Source organism: Vulpes lagopus, chromosome 9, assembly GCF_018345385.1.
Source record: "Vulpes lagopus strain Blue_001 chromosome 9, ASM1834538v1, whole genome shotgun sequence".
Taxonomy (NCBI): domain Eukaryota; kingdom Metazoa; phylum Chordata; class Mammalia; order Carnivora; family Canidae; genus Vulpes; species Vulpes lagopus.
In genome coordinates, this window is record NC_054832.1 from 3,117,540 (window position 1) to 3,137,992 (window position 20,453).

At 45.7% G+C, this 20,453-nt stretch overlaps 1 protein-coding gene across 1 annotated transcript in view; it reads left to right on the forward strand.

The window, feature by feature from the left end:
* The window catches only part of AGO2 (argonaute RISC catalytic component 2), a 108,714-nt gene extending 91,513 nt beyond the window's left edge, over window positions 1–17,201 (forward strand). The window contains exons 17-19 of the mRNA XM_041768554.1: window positions 3,883–3,984; window positions 4,634–4,833; window positions 5,108–17,201. Coding sequence (XP_041624488.1) covers window positions 3,883–3,984; window positions 4,634–4,833; window positions 5,108–5,216 — 411 coding nt within the window. The 3' untranslated portion in view covers window positions 5,217–17,201. The remainder of the gene's footprint in view (window positions 1–3,882; window positions 3,985–4,633; window positions 4,834–5,107) is intronic.
* The last annotated feature ends 3,252 nt before the right edge of the window (window positions 17,202–20,453 follow it).

The following is a 20,453-nucleotide window of genomic DNA, read 5'->3' on the forward strand; positions in this document are numbered from 1 at the left end:
ACGGCACCCCTGGCAGTGGGCACAGTAGGTGGGATTCAGTAAACTGGGGACCCTCGGGGGAGGCTGGAGTGCTGAGGGCGGCTCCGGGGAGCTGGTCCCGGGCGTCCCAGAATAAGAACAAGCAGGAGGGAGAAGCAAGGTTTGTAGATGTAGCTGCTGAGAAAGCCCCACAGTTGAAGAAAGGTAGGAATCTTCACGTTAAAAGTAGTTTCCAACAGGATAAATAAGCATAAACCTCCACACGGACGCCTGTCCCCACCTGCCCAGCGTCAGGTAGCTGCCTAGACAAGGGACGCTCCCAGAAGGGGGAGAGACCCGGAGAACCAGCAGCCCCCCAGCTGCTCCGTAGCCCCAGCGCGAGAAAGCACAGCAAGGGAGAAACGCTGCTTGTCTAGATGGAACACAAAACACAGCTTGCTGGTGAGAGGAAGGGATACTTCGTCCCGGCCACAGGGCTGACCCAGCGGGAAGATCTGACAGCCGTGGGCTTGGATGTTACCTAATGCAGTGACCTAAAAATACAGAGGGAAAAAAAATACAATGTAGTGAAAAAGTAGCAATTCCAGGAGAAACTGATAAATCTACCATCAAAGAGGTATTTCAGCACACCACTGTCAGAAACTGGAGCGGACACACCTGAGTAAAAGCTAGAAGTTGGAAGAGCGAAATGGCCAGGCCAGATGAGTTAGAGTCCAGCCATTCATGTCGAGTTCACGTGCATGGCTTACGAAATTTGCCTTGTACCTGGTCACAAAGAGCTCCCGGGAGATTTCCAATCCACAGTATTGGGCAAACCACATTTTGTTTTGTTTTAAGATTTTATTTATTTATTCAGGAGAGACACAGAGAAAGAGAGAGAGGCAGAGACACAGGCAGAGGGAGAAGTAGGCCCCATGCAGGGAGCCCAATGGGGGACTTGATCCTGGGTCTCCAGGATCAAATGGCCGTGGGCCGAAGGCAGGAGCTAAACTGCTGAGCCACCCAGGCATCCCTGTTTTGTTTTTTTAATCATACAATTAAATTTTAAATCAGCAGTAGCACTCAAAAAACATTTAAGAAAGCCTGAAATTTTAAATTCACTTCCAAGTAGCACATGCATTAAACATGCAAAGGGAATAAAAATTACAAAGTAATCAGAACTGAAGAAAAACAAGAGAATCTCATTTCAGACTTTATGCAGTGTAGCTGAAGCAGTTCTTGAAGAGAATAGACTTAGATACATCCGTGGGAAAATAAGGAAGAGAACCATCAAGTGCCCGAATGTGCAGCAAGAACAGAAGAGGCAGGAGGGAAGGCTCCCTCCCTGCCCAGCCCCCCCCACCACCACTGCCACCACCACCACCCCTCCCCACCCTCATCTGGAGTCACCGGGCTCAAAGTCACTTGTTCCTACCCAGCCCCTCCCAGCCCCTCCCAAAATGTGAGATAATGAAGGAAAAGATGAAGAAGAAGAGCAGATTAACACAAACAAAATCTGCTTCTTTGAAGATGGATAAACTTAGCAAGAGTCAACAAGGGGGAAAAAAGGTTAAAAGGTTATTTGTAACAATATTAAGAGCAAAAAGAGAACTGTGACCCCAGAGGGGGGATGTGTTTCTCCAGTAATCATGAGACAGTAACAGCTTTACACTGATAGATACATTAGAAAAGTCAGAAGAAATAGATACAAACAGCTATTTGTGGAATTACATAAATTACTGAGACCAGCTCCGCAGGATAATCCAGTCATTGTTTCCCAAAGGCATCAGGCCCAGAGAGTTTTACAGGCAACTTTGGCCAAACCTTCAAGAAGACATGATCTTTTCCTTTTTTAAAAAGATTTTATTTATTCATGAGAGACACACAGAGAGAGAGGCAGAGACACAGGCAGAGGGAGATGCAGGCTCCCTCTGAGGAGCTCAATGCAGGACTTGATCCCAGGACCCCGGAATCAATACCTGAGCCAAAGGCACATGCTCAACCACTGAACTACCCAGGCATCCCAAGAAGACATGATCTTAAAGTGTGGCAGAGAATGGGAATAAAAGAGGAAACTACTTAGCTTTTTTTATGAAGCTTATCTAGATTTTTTTCTATAGACCAGTTTTACAAAACCTTCAAAAGATAATCTTAAGCAAATTTTTCAGAAAATGGGAAATGTCGGCGGCGGGGGGGGGGGGACTCAAAGTTATCCTATTAATAACAAGTTTTGACAAGGGTGTGGGCATTGTGACACAGTCAGGAGCACAGTCTGGAGCCGGACAGCCTGGCTGTGCACCCCTCAGCATCCAGGCTGCATAACCACAGGTGTCAGCCCCCCTGGAACACCTTCCTCGGGATGTCAGGAAGGTTAGCTGAGCTAACACACTAAGCTCTTGGCATTGTCCTTGGCATAGAGCAAAAGCATTATTATGAAGACTCTCCCACACTTTCAATGGGGGTGGAGACTAATAAGTCACCTTGGATGGCGTTTGGTAATTCTAGCCCTGGAGAAACCCACCTGCCTATGTAGAAGGACACATGTATAAGAATATTTATTGCACCATTGTTTCTTTTATTTTTTTAAGATTTTATTTATTCTTGAAAGGCACAGAAGGAGAGAGGCAGAGACATAGGCAGAGGGAGAAGCAGGTTCCCTGTGAGGAGCCCAATGTGGGACTGAATCCCAGGACCCCCGGGATCACACCCTGAGCTGAAAGAAGATGCTCAGCCACTGAGCCACCCAGGCGTCGTCCCCCTCCCCCCACCTTTTTTTAAAGCTTTTGCAGTATTGTTTTTGATAGCAAAAACTTTATCTGCTAACAGGAGAAGGGGTTGTGATGTGTTCATATACTGACATGCTACACGGCAAGGAATATGATAGACTGTGTGTATCACATGAATACATCTCAAAATTGTAAATATTGAACAAAACCGGCAGGTAGCAGAACATATGTGACACACGTACACAACTTTAAAACCTGGGAAGTAACACCAGGTAGCACTAAGGGAAACTTCAAAATGCAGCGAAAAATAAAAGCACGTGTAGGAATGATGAAGTCTAAATCTGAGACTGCAACATAGGGAAGCAGAGGGAGGCACTATTTTCAAATATTTTACTTAAAAAAAAATCAGAAGGTGTGAAAAAGTTTGGCAAGAAGTAAAATACACACCCAAAGGGGCACAGGGGTTATCCCGGGGATTCTCTCTTTTGTTTGTGTTTGAAAATTGTATAACTAAAAAACTAGTGATTTACTAAAAATAGGTTGGGCTCTAGAGCTTTGGCGTTGTTGCTCCCCAGTGGTAGTGGGGTGTCCGCTGGCTTTGTCATCCTAGAATGTGAGTCTAGAGTGAAGTGGTTGGATATAATTCACAGCCCAGTCTGTACCCCTGCTTCTCCGATGGTCTCTAGGGGAAAAGCGTGCCCTCTTGGGTGGTGGTGATGAAGCCACCCACAAGGCGCAAGAGCTCCTGGCAGCTTTCAGGGCTTTCTAGCTTTTGTGCCTTGAACAGCAGGTGTGTTTGTGCACAGCTGATGACCTTTCAGGTGTCTATCGTGCATGGTTTTAGATTTGTGTGTCGGTGACTTCAGCAGTCACAGGGAGTTCTTCGAGCGTTACACACAGATTCTCAGTCAAGGGCAGACAAGAGAGAACTACGATTCTCTTCTGGGCCTTGACGAGACGGGGAAAATAGCCCCAGCCGTCACGGGACAGGACAGGAACTTACTTACTTCTAGTAGTTAGTGTTTGTTAAGTTTTATCTTAGTTCTGTAGCGCTGAGCCAATGCGTTAGCCGGTGTAGACGGCAAAATCGGGCAGCCTGCGGTCAGGAAGGGCCGGCAGCGGAAGGCAGTGTGGGTGAGGCGGAATTGCTAGCTTTACCTTGCTGCCCCGTGTCTAATGGGCTCCTGTGTTGCCGAAGGTCGGGAAAAGTGGAAACATTCCAGCAGGCACAACTGTGGACACGAAAATCACCCACCCGACCGAGTTTGACTTCTACCTGTGTAGTCACGCTGGCATCCAGGTAAGGATGGTGGGGGAGGGGGCCCTCCGCACATTCTCGGTGTCTCCGAGCACAGACCCCAGCGGGCACTGGGGGCACACTAGGGGAACCAGGGCTGGGGCCCCAGCCTGTCCCCAAGGCACTTGGGCAGGTGGCCAGTGAACAGGTGCGGCTTGGGACCATGGGTGCTGGGGAGCAGGGACCCACTGGCGTGCTGTGGTCGGGGTTCCCATTTTAGATGAGAGGAAGTCAGGCAGAAATAGCTGGGCAGAGGCCAGGTGCGCTGGTGGGGTGCAAGAGGTGTCCCGTGCGCCTGGAGCCCGGTGACCAGCAAGCTAGCAGAGATGTGAGCGGTGACAGGGCCCCTGGGGCTGCTACGGGAAGGGCAGCAGGTGATGGAGGTGCTGACTCAGGGCCCACTCCTTCCCACTTCGTGGGCCGCAGCCTTGTCCCCGGCCACACGCCTTTGCAGGACGTACAGGGAAGGTCTCTGTCGGTGAGGGGCCCACAGTGTTTTGTCCTTAGGAGTCGTCCCACTGTGTCCTCTGTACGGAGGTTGCATAGCCCACCGTGACCAAAGCCTGGCTTTTCTCAGCAGTGCCCTCGCGTAGGTGAGTTCTGGACTTCTCATTCGCACATTGACCCCTCTGATCCTCTGATCTGCTTTTAGGGAACAAGCAGGCCTTCCCACTATCACGTGCTTTGGGATGACAATCGTTTCTCTTCCGATGAGCTGCAGATTCTCACCTACCAGCTGTGTCACACCTATGTGCGCTGCACGCGCTCCGTGTCCATCCCGGCGCCAGCATACTATGCCCACCTGGTGGCCTTCCGGGCCAGGTACCACCTGGTGGACAAAGAACATGACAGGTGAGTGGCGTGCCTTTCAAACTGGCTGGGGTCACGGCAGGGGTCACTTCTGCAACACGCTTTGGCAGCTCCGTGTTCAGACCGGGAAGCAGTGGGGCCCCTGTGGCTGGAGCCGACTGTGACACAGACACCTGGAGGCCAGCACCGACACTGCCGCCCGGTAGCCGCGTGGCCACCTCCCCAGACGTCTGGTGCATAGTGTTACCTAGTTACCCACACGCTGCCTCGTGGTGCATTAAAGGCTGCACGCTCTCTCTCCCCTCCCTCCCCGCAGTGCCGAAGGAAGCCATACCTCCGGGCAGAGTAATGGACGAGACCATCAAGCGTTGGCAAAGGCAGTCCAGGTTCATCAGGACACGCTGCGCACCATGTACTTTGCTTGACGTGTTTTAGTGTTTACGATTGTGTACCGAGTTGGATTCACATGAGACCAGCTACACTCAGACCAACAGATGCCCAGCCCTTCCGTGACAGCCAGCATCGAACATGAGACGTCATTGATTTTAGTAGATTCTCCATTTTCCAGAATGCCTTCCGTCCCAGATTTCAAACTTGGATTTTGAACTGCAGACCTGTATGAGACCCCATTGTCGTAGGAAATATGGTTTGCCAAAATCTATAAGCTGCTTATTAAAATAGAGTCCCGTGTTTCCTAAAAATCTCCTAAAACCAGTCTATGAACTCAGGGCTTTAAAACATTTTTAATTTATTTGGTCATTCAATTTACTTGTTTTTAACACATGATTCTCTATGAAATTGGTGGGCTCAAACTAGCTGTGAACGTTCTCAGAGAGTGAAAGCAACGCAGATCGTGGCTGTGGTTTTAAAGCCTTGAGCATTCTGAGGTGGTCACTAAAGTTTTATGTCAGAGTGATACTAGTGTGCTCCTGACAGGGCTGACGCAAGCTCTTCAGGACCTGGGGCAGGTGGCCCGCCGAGGCGCCCACGGGTGTCTTGTCCTGCCACTGCCCGCCTTTCACTCAGCTTGAAATAAGGAGCGGGGGCAGAGGATGGGCCATGTGTGTTTACAACATTTATAGGTCCAGAGAGATTGGCAGACAAGTGCCATTTTAATAAAAATTTATTTAAAAAAAAAAAAAAGAAAAAAGACAATATGCCGACAGTCTAATCATAAGATTTGTCCTATAGGACTGTGACATTTATTTTCCAAAGTTTCTAAAGAATACGGGTCTGTGGTGATAAATACAGTACAATCCTTTTTCACTGTTATGTCTTTAATGTAAGAGAAAAAAATATATATATCTGGTTTGCAGTATTAATGTGATAGATAGATGCTGTTTTTTCATTTTATTGACTTCGGGGTGCTTATTGTGATCTGTTTCGCATATCAAGAGTGTTCTGGAGACTGGACCACCTCCTGTGGTTCTCAGTGCTTACGTACAGGAGTATGCAATTGAGTCAATGTGACCGCCACCCGCCTCCCCCCGCGTAGATTGCGTAGCCTGTACCTTCGGGGGGACCGAGCACGGGCCCGGCGGCCGCTCGCCGCCACCCCACGTCCTGCCCCCCGTGCATTGCTCGGCCGATTAAGCACAAATGGAATGTATTTATTCTTCCATTCCTGGGAAACAAGTCCATGTGTCCGAGTGTCCCTTTCTCTGTCCGGTTCTGGTAGACGAGTTCCGTAGGACCTATGCACTGAAGCGCGCAGAGAGCCGTGGGCGGAGGCGCCCCGTGGGCGCGGGGCCCGGCGAGCCCTGCCCTCCTCGGGGGCCGCTGCCGCGCCAGCAGAAGAGCCTCGCGTCCTGGGCCCCGCGCGTGGGTTTGCCCGGCTAGAAACCATTGCACTAAGCGTGATAACCATGGACAACTTGAAAAGGGTAACAGCGGACGACTCTGTTTGTGCTAAGTGGGCTGTTTGTCCTTTTAGACAATTTTAAAAGAAAAAAAAAAAATCAAATCCACTTTCAGTGTAGAGATTCAGGGGAGGAGACGGGCCTTCCCCTAGTGCTGCTTTGTGCTCTGTCGGCCTCCCTCTCCCTGCTGCCGGCCCCGAGCCCCGCCTGACGCTTACCTCTGGCACTGCGGCGGCGAAGGCGCCCCCTGTGTGTCGCCCACGGCCCTGGGGTGCTGGGGGGTGCGGGGGGGCAGGGGAGCCGCGGGCGGAGCTGTAATGGACACTCGGCCTAGATTTCGGCGGCGATGACAAAGGGGAGACTATTATTTGTGAAGATATATACTCAGAGTGGTGTGTGCGTGTGTGCGTCCGTGTGTGCATGTGGGTGTCTTATTAATGGCATTAGCCTCTTCTTGCTGTATCTTTTTTGTTTGGGGGTTTGTTTGTTGGGTGTTTTTTTGTTTTGTTTTGGTTTTTTTTTTTTTTTTTTGGTCTTTTTAAACGAACAGAAGCCTCTGCTCTAAGAAATGTTGCAATTCCCTGTCGTTTTATTGGCAAGTGGCACTTTCTCCTATTTTCCGAAGGATACCAATACACTCTTGGCTGAAATTACCAGGAGCATTCAAGCTTAAGGAGGGAATCTTTTCACTTACACACTTTTGAAATCTGAAATTAGGTTAGTTTTCAGCCATTTTGAGGATCATCTAGAACCATGTGTCTCAAAGGTGTGTTTCTGCTACCTGCAGCAGGGTCCTGGTGGTCGGGGCAGTGCTGGTGCTTGGTAAAAATGCAGACTCCTGAATCCGATTCTCCAGAGCCGGGGCTGGGCATCTGTATTTTATACCATCGACTGAGGTTCTGGGGCTGCCTAAAGTCAGGACCCCTGATCTAGAGCTTTCTGAGGAGTGCTCTCCCTTGAGCACCGAGGGCCCAGCGGAGGAGGAGCCCTTTGGCGGCAGCACAGGCAGGTATTCGCTGAGCTAACACCTAGGAAAGATCGCAGGACGGTGGAAAGTTAGACCTAAATGTCTTGTTGTTGTTTATTTAAATCATTTTGAAGGAAAGGTTTTTCCTTTTAGTGGGCCAAAGTACTTTGAGAAGGGTACTTTTTATAGCCCTATGCTTGTTTTATAAAATTTTTAATACTAAGAGCATTAATAGACCAAACATCTCCAGCTAGGTTAGCTGCATACCTTTGTACACATCTGACGGATGATTCAGAATTCAAATGGCTGTAGTTACAATTTCTCAGGTAAATAATTGTTTTCCCAAATTTCTACCAATCCCCCCATTATTAGGATAAATTTTGAGACAGCGTAAAACCTCAAAGTCCTGTAGACTAAGTCTGAGCCCTGTTCACATGGAAGCCAAAAGGGGCCCTTGCTGTCTCTGACTGTGCTTGCACCCCCGCCCGGGCTACCTCTGCCCCCCCCCCCCCCCCGTGACCCCGAGAGGGCTCCCAGGGTAGCTCCACCCTCTGCCTGCGTCTAGCCACCCGGAGGCTTGGGGTGCATGCAGATTTGAGAGGTGTCTGTGCGCTGGCTTTGCCCCACCCCACTGTTAAGTAAGGTGTGCCTTGCTTTAAGCAAACTGAATGTGAAAATTATGTAGAAATCTGGATTCATTTAAAAGAAAAACTGGGATTTATCTCGTCTCTTTAAAAGAGGTCTCCTGATTAGATTCTTATACTGGTACTCTTCCTAGTAGAAGTTAAAATGTTCACTTTAAGAAGAATGACCGCTCCCATCCCTTCACCACCGTCTGTCCTGTTCGCCCCGCTGTCGCCCTAGTGACAAAGCAATGAAGGAAGCCCAGGGGAGCCGAGGACGGTGCCGCTGAGATTCCATCCTCTTTGTGTTCGACACGCTCAGACTTTCCTAGTTCAGATACATTTTTGTAAAACTAGGCGTACTCGTACTTCTAGAAAGGGATTGTTTGGTTTGGTTTGGGTTTTGAGAAGTCTCCCCTTAGACACTTTTGATACAACATTGTAGGGTCTGCTTTTACTTTTTAAGGTGATGTTGCTTGTTGGTAGTGATCTTACACTCCCTTGGATGAATGTCCACACTCTAGAACCGCCGGCGACCCCTGGCCACTGGGCGGGCCTGCCTGAGAGGGCCGCGGTGGGGACAGAGTGACGTCTGTGCTCTTTGAGGCTGGCCGTGGTCACTGCCATTACTGATGTTTACCCCTGGTTACAGAGTGCTCATTGGAAGACAGTTTGAGCTCAGTTCCTACAGCAGGGTTGGGGGGTGGTTTTACTGATGTTATATTATATGTTATTTTTATTGTTGTTAAAATGCAAATGTTGCTATTTATTTTTTTCTTTCTGCTCTGGTTCGATTTGGCCGATGTGGATATATCCCAGTGCATGTGGTACCTGATGGATATGATAGAAATTATTTTCCCCAACTTTTATAAATTGCCTAATGTTTACCTGCAAGTTTGCCGGATGATTTATTTTTGAAAGCCACAAATGTAATTTTTCTGGATGAATTGTTTTTCTTATATATGCAGCAATGTAATTTTACATTGATCTGCAGGGTGATTTAAATTTTATTTTTACAAGGCAGTTTTTCAGTCAAATTATATATTTGATACAATATGTTAAGGGTAGACCAGCCAAGCGTCCTGCAGTTGGGACACCAGACTGTCTCTAGGGGGCCTGGGGGGCTGGGACGGCTTCTCTCGGTTGCTCGTCGTCATGGAAGCACTTGGCTTGTTTCGTGGAGCCGTCAGGATCTGGATGTACTCCTTCAACGGGACTTTGATCTGGTGGACAGTTAAAAGGATTTTTCATGGGCATTTTCCTACACCTAAGGCAGTTCCATTAGGAGGAGCTTTAGAAGTTGACATAATCCAGACAGTGGACAATCCCAGTGGCCCAGACAAGCCATAGAAATCTCCCTGTGACCTCTCTTTGACTCATCTCTCACTCTCATGAGAAAGGAATGTACAATAAACAGAAACTTCCTCAGTGTTTGTGCGCCTCACTCTCAGAATGCAAATATTTTATTTATATTTTAAGCCCTTCCCCAAAGTAACCAAGAAGATTCTTTCTAGCTGCCCTGCCTGCAGGCTCGGCTGCCGTGACGTGTTTTCAGTGTAGACCCGGTGCACGTGTGACTTTGTGATGGGGCTGTCTGTGTTATACACACATGCTGACTCTTTTGTAAGGAAAATTTTCAACTCAAAATAATTGCACTGATTTTTTGACAACTTCCTTTTTATTGTGTCCAACTTTGCATCTGCTGTACTTGTTTGAAATGATTGTAAATAGATTTAGGTTAGCAAAAATGATATGAACACAACACGTCGCTACATTGTAGGGGACTGCTATGTTTTCAGTATTATGTGTTAGAGCTGCGTGGACCTCGCTCTGCCTCTGTAGCCTTGTGTCTGTTGACCATTCATGAAGGACAAATTAGCCTCGTGTTCTTGTTTTTCAGAAAGTAAGTTTTTTGCAATCTATAGAAAGGAGAGTACTCTCCCCTGGAGGTCTGAAGGTTCGATTTTAAGAGGATTGATTATAAATCCTTTGAACACTTTTTTCGGTCTAATTCCTTGCTGTTTCCCGTGGCTCCTGAAAGCGTTTTCTTCCAGTTCCATCCAGCATCTGACAGTCTGGATAGGAAGCATCTGTGTGGCCAATGTGAATAGACCACTAAGCAAGGGCCTCCCTCGCCTCTCTTTGGTCAGCCATCATTTTGAAGCCATGAGATCACTGTTGTGTCAAAACTGTCATTTGCGGCTTAACGCATAGATGCTAGAGAGACCTGGAATCCAGTGCTGTTCCTTTATGGCTTGTGATTTTTGCTAGATTAGAAGTGTGTGCTCCGGCGCACGGTGTATGATTGTTTGTGGTCAGGCTACCTGGTATCAGACACACAAAGGAGCTTTTAGACCCAAACCAGTCGTGAGTGTGTGTTCACGTAGCGTCGATGCCATCGTGGTGCCCTCCCTAATGCTTTTTTTGGTTATGTTTTGCCATTTTATTGTCTAAAGTGAATGTATTGGCTTAGCCAAATCACTACAGAAGGTGGTTTCTAAATACCTTTTAGTTTAAAAAAAATAAAAATAAATGCAGATAAAGGCTACCTCTGAATTCTCAATAGGTTCATGTTTGCTCTTAAGCGTAGCTATCCACACTGAAAAAAGCCAAAACGTTGCCTGAATAAACTGAATTGTGAACATCTCTCTCTTTAGTTCTGGCTTGAAAATGTGTGTGCCATACTGTGACCCATGGGCAGTCCCCTCCTCCCCCTCGGAGGCATCAGAGGTGGACCGGGGACTCCTCAGGGCTGCCCAGCTCAATAATCTAGGGTTCTACGCAGCCAGCGTGAATAAAATGGAAAAGCTTTCCGCACCGTCCTCACAGGCTGGCGGGAACATCTCCACGCAGGGCCGTGGGTGGTGAAACCTTGAAACGGCCTGTTGTCCTGGATTTTCACTTTCCTATTTGCTGTAAGAAAGCACTTTCTTCTCTGTGTTACTTATGAATGGGTTGAAAATGGCTCCCTCTGCTCTCTTCTCCCTTTTTGTACACTCTGTAAAATCACGAAGGTGCTGAAACACCGACTCTCGTGCAAATAATACGTCTAAAGCGGCTGTATGGTTTCAAAAAACCATGCAGTTATAGTTGACCTTTGACTTTGGAACCTTGCGTTACCATCACTCCCTACTTAATAAACATGATCTACAGTTTAAAAGCAAAATGTTCCGTTCGAGTCCAAGGCCCTCTGTTGTGGACACAGGGTCCACAGCCAGCACCTTGAAGTAGGAGTTCCTGCTGCCAGCACCCTGGATCCTCTGACGCTAACTTACGGGCAGTCTGTCCTGAGGGAGTTTGTTACCGTTCTGAGTACCCCTCCTGTGATTAACCACTTTGCTGTCAGAATGTCCTTTGCCCACACACTGTGGGTCAGTCGGTGTCATCCTCTGCCTTCTTCGGATCTTGTTTTACGTTCTCTACGTTGTCTCGTCTTTGGAGTGGTTCCTATCTGCTCCAAGACACCTCCATTGGTTTGTTCTTATGTTCTTGAGGGACAGGCAGGTGGTTTTGCAGTTACAGATGTCTGGTTGTGTGGAGGTTGCTCTGCCCTCTTACCGGACACCCCTCAGACACTGACTTTGGCCCAGAGAGGTTCCAAATACAACGTTACCTGGAAATTTTTGCCTTTAGCACTGTTGTTTTGGGTTTTGATGCTTTTCATGCTACATGGCGTGCTTTAATTCTGAAAGAGCTAAGTGTCCTTTGCAGTCTAAGAATGTTTTGTACTTCTGCGATTACACTGTTTTGTAGATAGAGCCCACCCCAAGATGCATGGATGTGTAGGGTGGGTAACCCACAACGTCTGCTGACCTGCTTCTGGAACTTGCTTGGGTGCTCTGAGTTGGCCTCATTTTCAACTAGCATCCTGTTCAGGGTGTTCTGGGGGACACTGCACAGCAGCCCCCTCCTTGATTCAGTAATGTGAACTGTTGAACTCAGACCCACCCATCAGCTTTTTTGCGTTACAGATCTCCAGAATCCTGGGGTGGGCCTCTCTCGCCATCTTCGCATTCATGAAAGGTTATTTTAAAAGAGGGAACCGAAGATTACTGGTGCTTTTGTTAACACTTTTCTCTTATTGGTCGATGTGAAAAATTTCGATGTGTTAACATCTTTCAACGCCCTTGGTGGTATGCATAAGAGTTGAATCCTCACCTCACTCCCGTCCCCTTTCTGGGGGGTGGCAGGAGGCTGAATTATCTTCTATTTACGACCTCTTTGGATTTCAGTAGTTCAGAGTTAAAGCTAAAACACCAAATACTAACTCTTGCCCCTCAAGTGTCTCCAGGAACTAGATGTTGAGGCCGCCCTCATTAAGTAGCTTCTGAATCAAGGTCCTTAAAACCATGAGTTGAACCCAAGAACACCCCACACAACCAGGGCAGGGGGTGTGCTGCAGGCTGATGCTTGGCTCCTTGGCACCACTTGGCAGAACTAGGTGCTTGTGTTGGGGAGCCAAGGCTCCTTGGAACTCTAGAGACTGTGGGAACAATCTCGGGGGGTGGGAGAGGGCAGGTCCCTCTGACCCAGGAAGCAGGTGGCACCAGGCCTTCCTCTGGTCTCCTTTGGTACCAGACTGAGCGTGTTCTGGAAGACCCGGTCTCAGCCGCTGTGCCTTTAAAGTCCGGTCCTCAGTGTCCTTTCTCAATCATGTTGGGGCTGCATTTTTATTGGGAAGTAAGCCTGTACCATTCCACAAGTCAATCATTGACCTTCTGCCTTCTAAGCTGCATCTGCTCCTCAGCTCCTGACTCTGTAAACTGTGATGCCCATGCACACTGTCTCGTGTCAGAAAACGTTAGGTTCTCAAAGTTGAAGGAATTCCTTCCCAAGTCCACGTCTGCTGGAATTCCAGGAAATCAGCGCAAGATCCATCTCTTAGGCCTTGGTGGCGGCCATCAACACAACCCAGTGGTTTTGTCCTCAGAGTCACTCAACAAGCATATTTAGTGTAACAGAACTAGATTTTTAGAATGAGAATTGGAATCGTGTCTCTGTGAATTGCGTGTGAAGCCCTCAGACGTAAGGTGCTACTCAGTCCTACTGTCCTTACCTTGGGATGCTTTTCCATTTGCGTGGCTCTGTTTTGTGGTGTGCGGGGAAGCTGCTGACTTGGGTGAGCCGTGCATAGAGGACTCCCGGTTCTGACATGCCTAAAATACATTTTTTTATCTCGAACTTTTCCAAGCCAGGTATTGAGCAGTTTCTTGGCTGATGGTCTAATTAAAAAACACCTTAACCCTGTTGAGGGTCAAGGGATGTCCCTGTTAAGGGATGATTTTATTGCTTTTAAGTGGGGGAAATAATCCAATGTTATTTATTTTTAAAATGCAGAGAAACTCATTCTTGGCGGCTCCTCTTGGCCCTTCCTTCCTTCTACCGAACCCTCATTTTGAAAGGCATGGTTGTTCCCTCGGCAGAGGTGCTGGCTGCAGAGGGGATGCTACGTTAATAATTTTGGTTCCTCTTCAAAGCCAAATATACACATGACTGAAATCCTGAAAGTATATAGTTTAGCACTAAACTGAAATTTGAATCCTGAGTTTGATAGTGGATTTTAATGTAGCTGTTGAAGGTATGAATTCATGTTTTATAACTGTAGAGGCAAGTGAGTTTTTACTTAAGAAGTTTTAAGAGAATAATTGTAAGTTTCTGTGCAGCAAAGTGGCTAATTACTCATTAAATACAAGAAAAGAATGTAGTGTCTACATGCAGATTTGTCTTACCTCTGGTACACTTCAGATTACTTACCTAATACGTATTGAGGGCTTTTAACCCTGAGTTTTATCAACTTTTCTAGTTTTATTTTATTTTTATAAAATAATTGAAAAAGAACCAAAAATGAATTGAGAAGTTCCTTAGGTGGATCTTGCCCGTTCTTCATTTCCCCCACAAAGAAACATTTTGGAAGAGATTTTGAATCAACATGTATTGTGACCATTGCGAGTGTAGTGTTTTCTAAGAAGCCGAGCAGCTACACGGGCGTCCTGCAGGTGGTACTCTGCGAACTACCTGCGGGCTCGTTCAGAGCCGTGCAGGGCGGCGGGGGGTCTCTGTGACGGCGTCGTGTGCTTGCAGTAGAGAAACCGTGCAGTGCTGTTTTGTAAATTGAAAGTTCCTGTATAAACTAGTATTTATATACATTGGCCTCTCTGTATAATTTCTCATTTGCTACATGAATTGTAAAATTCGTTATAAAATTATCGTACCTGCTAAATACACTTCTGAGGCTTCACGTCCTTGTCTCGTTTCATACCATTCCGTGTGTTTTGAGGATGTCCAATGCTTGCATGACGCTAGGTGGTAATGCCACTTTAAATCAAGCCTTAATCAGATGTTAAAATTGTAAGTTTCAGAGTATGCAAAAATATTAGGCAGTGAGTTTAAACTGTTCAGATCAAGATGCTATATCATAATTCAACCAGTCTTTTCTCCAGAGTTAACAAAGGGAAATTTGCAGTGATCCAGATCGATCTCTCTCTCTCTCTCTCTCTCTCTCTCTCTGGTCTGGCTTGGCTGTTGCCATTGCTTGATGAAAATGGACCATTGTGCATTTCTGTGGCAGTCAAGAAGACCTGTTCTGAAAGTCTAGAGACTTTTTCAGGGTTACTTTTAAATGTTTGGTTTTTTTTTTCCCTCCAGTCTGAGATTTATTTATGGCTGATGGAGAGTATGATTTGGGCATAAATCTTAATTGCTGACCTGCTCACGTTCTAAGCTTTCTTCAGGTAGTGCCACCTGCCATTGCTTCTGCATAGGATTATATGGATTTTTGTTTCTGTAAAAGCATCTTAAATTGAGACATGAAATGGAGGGGACCCAGCTTTCTTTACAATGTGGATCTACCTCAGTTAAACAGTTGGGTGCTATTTACTAAGTCTGTCAAATTAAATTGGAAAAAAGTAACCAAACAGCAAGATGTTAACTCCACACAAAGCTTGAAATCATAATTTCCGTTTATTTAATAATATTTTTATTTATTTTGTGCCTTTTGTGTTGAGTCCTAATGCATTGAAAAAAAAATCAGCATGAAATGAAATATTTTATATTGCAGGTGGGGAGAAAAAGCCCAATTGGCCATGGAATTTGATAGATTACCCCCAGCCAACTAGTTATATGTATTGAAATCCCAACTGCCCTCTTGTGAAAAGGAAAAAAGGATGTCCAAGAGCAAATTAACATTTTACAAGCAAATTCCAAGCTCTTCTATGCATATACTGACAGCTCTCTTCATTTTCTGTGCCAATGAAGGGGCAGCCCAGAAACTCACGCGTACTCTTCTTGTTTCGCCATCCGTGCTCCCCTTCTCCTCTGGCGTATTTGGTACATTCATCTCATGTGCAGCCAGTGGACTGTGGTTGATTCCATCTGTCCTGGTGGAGGTGCTGGTGACCGTGGGCAGCCGGAGGGAAGGGGGAGTGCAGGAGCCGGCTGGAGAGGGGGGAGGCCTGCACTCAGCAGCAGGCCCCGGGTCGCCGCGAGTTAGGCAAGCTTTCTGGCAGGTGAGAAACTAAGGTAGGAGATCGATGACTTTCCATGCTTTTATATTTGGCAGTTTACAATTCTAGACTTTTCCTACTATGGTGATCTTTTTTAACTTAATTCTTTGGAGGTAACACAATATTTTGGAGTCTTAAGAATTTGATTTTATACCAATAAGAAATAAAAATTAGGGATCTTTCCTGTAGTATATAGTTTTACTATTTTAAAGAGATCTCTGAATTTTACAAGAGAACCAACATTCCTTAGTGGCAAAACTTTGAAAGTTGACTTGGGAGGCTTTTTGCTGCAGGATCTCAAAAAAATGGGATGATTCTAGTTAAGTGTTTTCATTGTTAAGCGTCCATCAGGTCAGTACTTCAGCTCTATTTTGTAAAGAGTCGCTCCCCCCGTTAGTATGCTGCATATACAGATCGGCATTGTTGCACTTTCTCAGTAGTGATGAATGCCCCGCAATTGGCTCACCAGTCAGCATTTTGTTCTTTGACCTAACAAGAGTACTTTGGGGCATGTGATTAAATTTATATAGGTACCTCAAGAAAAAGAACCTGAATATGCTGCATTTTGTTTCTTTAGCTTTTATATGTAGCATTTTGTTTTGCTCTTATTATTTTGTTTTTAGAGCTATGCTTTTTGGACCCCAATAGACTGTTGGAAGAAATCTTAAAGTTACTCTTGTTCAGGATACAGTATCCTTTGTTTTTGTCTTTTTAACTTCAGTATCTGGTTCAAAGGTTGCCCACCAGTAGAATACTACTTTACCCAAATATACCTAAGCAAAAGGGTACCATGTGTGCAAGCAGACAATAATGTTCCCAGTCCTTTCTGTTCATGCTGCTTTCTTAATTCTTTTCTCCATGTCATCAAGAGGTTGGAGAACTTCTTCCTAAGGTCAGACTTAGACGTGATGGCATCTAAATGTTTTCAACCCAGACCTCACAGAATTGCCATTGAGCAAGTAGCATGATCCTAAAGGAATTGCTGGCATCAGGCAGCCGGATGGCTGTGGTCTCTGAAGAGCCAGTCTTTGCGTTTCTCCATCCCCAGCACTCACCCTCACCCAACAGATGGGGAGTGGTCTGGATTGACAAAAGATAAACTGGTGAAGTGAGCTAAAGGCTGAGACACTGAGCATCTATTGTCGTGTTTAAGCTTAGCTGGGTCCTTTCGAGTTTGTTTTACAGCTTACTAGGTTAAGTAGTTTGCACTATTTTTGCAATAAATTCATGGAAAACCTAACAGTTACTTGTTTTGTTTCTTACTGTGTGTATATAAACTAATACTAAAGTTTGGCATAGTGTTTTTTCACCTCCTTACATACTTAACATGCACAGAATGCTGTAAATCTGATAAAATATGATGTGAATGATATTTTATAAAGTTATTTTGTATGGTGTCAATTTTGTTTTGCCTCATAGTATGTCAGCAAAAAATAAAATAAAATTCCTCATATTTACAGCCGCCTCTCCAAAAGATCTTCAATTACTCACGATTTGGGGACTTCCTTCTGCACAGGTTTCTGAGGTGAGAGCCTGCCTTCAATGATGGATGTCTAGAGGCCTAGTCTGCAAATACTGGACCTGTTCCTTGAACAATGTATTCAAAATAACTGGGCATTAGTCCTTGAGAATTCAGGCCCGGGGATGAAAATCACAGGAATGAACTAGAAAAATAAATGTGGTATCCAGGGGAAATGTGGTGTTTCTACCCTAGCAGCCATGAGAAAGGATGAAGTAAAAAGCCGTTCAACTAAGCCCCAATCGAGTGCAAGGCCTGAGGTCCATGTTGTGTGGGAATCAGAGGGTTCTCATCCTGGTGGGTCATACTCCCTCTGGCCTTGCTAGGGGTTACACATACTGCTACCACTCTGAAATCCCTGGTGGCCTCACTCTGGGCTGTTCATGACTTCCACTATCTGTACTGTGAAGAGTATGTGCTGTTGGGAAAGGAGGGTTGGACTGAAGCCAAAGAAATGGCTGAAAACCCTAGGATGCATGTACATTGTCACTAAAGCAGGCTAATACTTTGTTCCTGCTGAAGGCTATTTTCTGATTTTGAAGAGTATGTTATGTCTTATAGAGAATATGAAAATTCAGATGAATATGAAGATGAAAACTTTATTTATAATCACAACACTAACAGGTAATTTTTCTTAAAAGACTCTGGTATATTCTGTTCCAGTCTTTTTTTCCTTAACAAAATCATGATGAACTTCCTCCCCCACAGCCCCCCACCCTGCCTAAGATATCCAGGACCCTGTACTTCTCACTTAGTATCTAAAACCAGACAGCAGGGGCCCCTGGATGGCTCAGCGGTTTAGCGCCAACTTTAGCCCAGGTCGTGATCCCAGGATCCTGGGATCGAGTCCCACGTCAGGCTCCCTGCATGGAGCCTGCTTCTCCCTCTGCCTGTGTCTCTGCCTCTCTCATAAATAAATAAATACAATATTTAAATAAAAATAAAACTAGACAGCACCTTTGTGCCACTGGCCCTGGAACATGCTAGCTGAAACTGGAAGAGAATAGGAGCTCTGTAATACTACAGGCCAAACTTTGTGACATTCTTCTTGTTAAACTATATGATGGTGGGGCTCCTGCCTCACTTGGTTGGGTGTCTGACTCTTGGTCTCAGCTCAGGCAGTGATCTCAGTGTGGTAAGACTGAGCCCTGAGACAGGCTCTGTGCTCAGTGGGGAGTCTGCTTGAGTTTCTCTCTGCCCCTCCCCCTGCCCACATTCCCTCCCTCTAAAATAAGTACATCTTTTTTAAAATTTAAAACTGTATGACGGTGTTACGTGAATTAGGAGAAAATTTCAGAAAAGAAATGTTTCATCAGAGGCTGTTTATGCTCCATAGAGGATGAGGTGTCATACCGGGATGAATGGAAGGTTAATGTAAGAAAAGTATAGAATACAAAGAGTAAGATCAGTGTTAAGGGTGCTGAAGTCCAAGTAAAGACTGTAACCCACATAGAGTGGGAAGCAACTTCATTTTTGACTGCAAGGTCCAGTAAGGAAGGTAGTCAAATTGATGGGAGAATTAAATGAAAATGTACACAATATTAGAGGAGGTGCAGCCCCCCAGTAGCTACTTTAATATCGGCTGTTTTTAACTTTTTTTTTTTTTTTAAGATTTTATTTATTCATGAGAGACACAGAGAGGCAGAGGGAAAAGCAGGCTCCCTGCAGGGAGCCTGATGTGGGACTTGATCCCAGGACCCCGGGAGCACACCCTGGGCTGCTGGCAGACGTTCAACCACTGAGCCACCCACGCATCCCAATTTTTAACATTTCTGATTAGGAAACACTAATCTTCATGAAAGTGTTCTGGTAATCTGATACCAGAATAGAAGAGGAAAGAGACGGGTTGCAAGGGTAGCTCAGTCAGTTAAGCATCTGCCTTCAGCTCAGGTCATGATCCCAGGGATCCCATGTTCCCTGCTCAGCGGGGAGTCTGCTTCTCTCTCCCCCTCTCTTCCCCACCCCACCACTTATTCCCTCTCAAATCTTAAAAAAAAAAAACAGGAAAGAGGCTACAGACAAGATGACACCATTTAGCAAGCTACTGTAACATGCGTAGCTTGAGGACCCAGGAAGGGGAGAAATCCCCGAATAATTGGATTTCAAGTGCTTTGGATGGGTTAAGAATGTTTCAGCTGGTTAGACACAAAATACAATATTTTTCCTGGGGCTTGCTTTTTTTTTTTCCCCCTGGGGCTTTCTTAAACAGGAATATGTTAGTGGAGACACAGACTAAAGGCCATGGATGGCATTTAAAAAGATAGAGATATTTAAAAAGTTGTTCAAACCACAACAATAAAAAATACAAAGATACACAGAGAGGAGCATCTGGGTGGCTCAGTCAGCTAAGCGACCTGCTTTTGATCTCAGCTCAAGTCTTGATCTCAAGGTTGGAGTTCAAGCCCTACACTGGGCGTGGAGCCTACTAAGATACAGAGAAGATCTTTGCTACTTTGGGTTTGATGACAAGTCTTTAGATACATGAAAAGCATGATCCCCAGAGGAAAAAAACTGATAAACTGGACTTGCCCAATTAAGAACTTCTCAAAGAGAAATAATTTCTGCTCTTTGAAAGATGCTGTCAAGAGACGGTAAAGACAAGCCACAGAGTGGAAGAAAATATTTGCAAATCCCAAAATCTAGCAAAGGGATCGTATTCAGAATATGCAAAATCCTCAAAACTCAACAGAAAGAAAATCCAATAAAAAGATGGGCAAAAGACTTGAGCCAAAGAAAATATGAACACGGCAGCCCGGGTGGCTCGGCGGTTTAGCGCCGCCTTCAGCCCAGGGCGTGATCCTGGAGACCCGGGATTGAGTCCCGCGTTGGGTTCCCTGCACAGAGCCTGCTTCTTCTTCTGCCTGTGTCTCTGCCTCTCTCTCTCTCTGTCTCTCATGAATAAAATCTTTTTAAAAAGAAGTAAATATGGCAAATAAGCAAAAGATGCTCATTTGTCATAAAAGAAATGCAAATGAAAACCTATACCCATGAAAATGGCTGAAATAAAAGTTTTGCAGAGGATACAGAGCATCTGAAGCTCATTTATTACAAGTGGGAATGCAAAATGGCATAGCCACTTTAGAAGTCTGGCAGAACTCTAAACACAAAACTATGAACTTAAACACAAAACTCTACTAAGTATATACTCAATCGAAGCGACAACCTATGTTCACACAACACCTGTATACAGAG